The following is a 3,222-nucleotide window of genomic DNA, read 5'->3' as shown; positions in this document are numbered from 1 at the left end:
AAACCTAGTTTCCAAAAACAGCAAAAACCATAAGATAAAGCCTCTACATGGTATGCAACATTGTTTCTTGTTAGCCCGAATTCTGGATGAACAAAATCTGTGACCGAGTGAAGTCAAGATCTTGAACCACCAATATGGAAGTTAACTATATTGTTCTTTATCCAATTCTGGGACTTGCCAAAACTAGGCAACTAGGACAGAAGGTAGTCTAATTAATAATCATAATAGCATCAATCTTACTTGAAGCATGAATTGTCTCAAGTCTTGGTTGAGTCAAGTGTTTTGGCACTTATTTCCCCTTATACAAGGGATCTCAGTCTTGTGAATTGAAGAAAAACAAAAATGTTATTCGGCTATTTGTACAGCTATTAAAAATGCAGTTTTACTTCAACTTCTTGAAAGGTTTGTAATTTCTGAAAAACAGGAAGCAAAACAAAGTTAAGAGATAGAATGAGTGGGATTCGTAGTGCAGTTGCTCTAAAAAAATTGTCCAACAACTTTTAGTTGTGTCTAAAAAAGATTGTTGTAGGTGAATTTGATCATTTTTCTTAGGAAAATCATTGACATGAACATTCTCTGAGTGAAGGATATGAAAAATAAGTCAATAACGTATTTTCTATTATAAGGAAATAAAAGTGCAATAGTTTTGGCAAAACCAGGCTTTGACCAAACAAACCTTTCAAACTTCTGTTCCTTTGCAGCCATGATGATGCTTCTGCTGCTATTCTGCATTCATTAAGTGAGAAAATTTTAAGCTTTATTTTCTTTTTAAAAAAATATATGTCAATAATTTATAACTTTGAAATTGATGTTGCAAAAATATAAAACCAACCAGAAGAAGTCAACAACTTAGGTGTCAAGTCAACCTTCAAATAAAGCATCGAGAAACAAAAAAATATATATAATTAAAAAAGAAAGGAAATCTGATTCATTTCATCTTCAAGAATCATGAGCCAAAGTCCAAAACCCTATTCTGAAAAGAGTAGAAAGAGAGGGAGAAACACAAAGAAAGGGAAAGTGCCATCTGCATTTAACTTCCTTACCAGAAACCAAAGCAGATATGGTGAAAATTTTCTGAAAATAGAAAGTTCTACAGTAAATACATACAAAAAGAAAAGTAAAATGAAGGATGTAGCATTGACCGAGAAGTGGACTTTGGAGTGATGTTATTGAATACAGATCATAATCAAAAAATGGTATCTTCATATGATTTTCACGTTCATCTTTCAACATCCAACTTTCACTTTAAGATAAAATAATATCACTTGGTGGAATATGGACCAGAAGTGTGGAATTCGGTTAATTTTTTTAAAAATGGAAAAAAATTGTGTAAACCAGTATCATGGTTAATTGGTGTCTTTTTCTTTAATATGGGTTAAATTTTTTTTTTAATTTTAAATAACAAATCGGACCTCAGATTTGAGAAATTGGAGGGTTAGATTTCTATAGTGCACAAATTAGACAGTTCGATTTGTGGTGAGATAAATTTTTTGTTCTTAAGCAAATTGGAGGATCCGATTAGTATGTTTAAAAAAAATTTTAAATACTACGATATAAATCTAACCCTCAAATTTGTATTTTAAAAAAAAATTTAAAAACTACAAATTTAACCCTTAGATTTGTGGTATCCATACAAAAAACACCACTACAGTCCCAATATTAAAAATAAAAAGCGGTGGAATTCAGCTAGCTACGACAAAATATTTGTGTCTACTATTTGAAAATAATATCACGTGAAATGGGGCCTTAATTTTGGCTGCACATTGTTGATATTAGTGTTTTTCTAATTTCTACTATATCATTTATACTCAAACATCCGTGAAGAAAAATCTAATGGTGTTTCTTTCACATTAATCACATTTTTTTTATTTGTTTATCATTTTTTTTGTCAATTATCATAAAATATGTGTATAATAATGGTTGGTTTACAAATTGGTTATTGAATAGTTCTTCAATCAAAACTTGGCCTTCTTTCAACTTGGCAGAAAACTATCACCAGAAAAATTCTTAGTGCTGATTTGCTTTCATGGCATATCCATATAAAGTTGTATGAAACTTTTTCTTAACACTTTCCAGGTACAGTATTTACACACACAACTGCAACATATACTTGAAATTTATTACCACTCTCACTCTTAAGGATAACGTTTCTATAATGTTTATAAGTTCAAGACATTCTTCAGCCCTTGAACTAGCTTTCAAGGCTGAGTTATGTCCACTAAATTCTAATATAATATCAGAGCCTAACCGATTCAATATTGTTGGCTTTTAATGCTTCTGAGAGGTGAAGTCTGGTTCAGCTGGTTTCTGAGGCAGAAGTGGTAGTAACCTCTGTGTCGGAGGCGGAACTTTGTTGGTGCGTTTGCCACTTCTTATGGGTCTAAGAGCATTGGCTGCAAACTTTTGTGCATAAACTGTGGCAACAAAGCTTGGTGATGATGAGCTGCTGTTGTTGCTATATCCATCCTCCATTCCAAAAGATTGCACCTCTTCGGCTTCGCGCAACACTCTCTCTGCCTTCTTCTTCCGGTATCTTCGCCATGCTGCTTGGATGAAACATGCTGCCCATGTCTTCCATTGTAAGGAGTAGAATCTGCACACACATTGCTTAGTAATAAGGATATGTGAACCATATGTACCATACTTACTCTTGTATTCTATTTTTTTTTAAGAGTGTTAGGAACCAATAGGTTTTGTGATTTATAGTCATTAATTAGCCATTATTAGTGTTTTTTAATAGTGTGAGATTACTATGAGGAATACTAGGGGGCCAGCAATTTTGGTGTTTTGTAACCATTAATTGACCATCAATAGTGTTTTTAATGGTGTGAGATTACATCTAATGGTGGGAGATCACTCACTTTTGTTTTGATGGTTAAGTGCTGGCCAGAAAACACAAAAGTTGCTGGTCCTGGACTTTTCCTACATCTAATGGTGTGAGATTACTCATTTTTTTTGCTGGTTAAGTACTGGTCAGATTTTAATAAAAGTACTGACCCTTAGAGTTTATCATTTTTTTTTCATGTTTAGGAGTTAAGACAGAAAAGATTCTAGTAGAAATGTATCTATTGTTACAAAACATGAAAATTTAGTTGAATTATCGAGACTGCGTATCAGATATATTTTAGACATGACACTCAAATACTATTTGATGTGGAATCTTATTTTCAATCTAAATTTTTTAAATGAATTTACAAATAATAATATATTATCATTTATTAA

At 32.2% G+C, this 3,222-nt stretch overlaps 2 protein-coding genes across 2 annotated transcripts in view; both read right to left on the bottom strand.

Annotated features, from left to right (window-relative positions):
- The window catches only part of LOC107623542, a 17,865-nt gene extending 16,764 nt beyond the window's left edge, over positions 1 to 1,101 (bottom strand). Inside the window, 2 exon segments of the mRNA XM_016325867.2 lie at positions 677 to 726; positions 1,044 to 1,101. Coding sequence (XP_016181353.1) covers positions 677 to 705 — 29 coding nt within the window. The 5' untranslated portion in view covers positions 706 to 726; positions 1,044 to 1,101.
- The window catches only part of LOC107623551 (cyclic nucleotide-gated ion channel 1), a 10,548-nt gene continuing 9,301 nt past the window's right edge, over positions 1,976 to 3,222 (bottom strand). Inside the window, exon 9 of the mRNA XM_016325879.2 lies at positions 1,976 to 2,593. Within this exon, the coding sequence (XP_016181365.1) occupies positions 2,269 to 2,593 (325 nt within the window). The 3' untranslated portion in view covers positions 1,976 to 2,268. The remainder of the gene's footprint in view (positions 2,594 to 3,222) is intronic.

Source organism: Arachis ipaensis, chromosome B02, assembly GCF_000816755.2.
Source record: "Arachis ipaensis cultivar K30076 chromosome B02, Araip1.1, whole genome shotgun sequence".
Lineage (NCBI taxonomy): Eukaryota > Viridiplantae > Streptophyta > Magnoliopsida > Fabales > Fabaceae > Arachis > Arachis ipaensis.
Note: the sequence above shows the minus strand (reverse complement) of the source record. Positions and strands in the feature narration are given on the sequence as shown.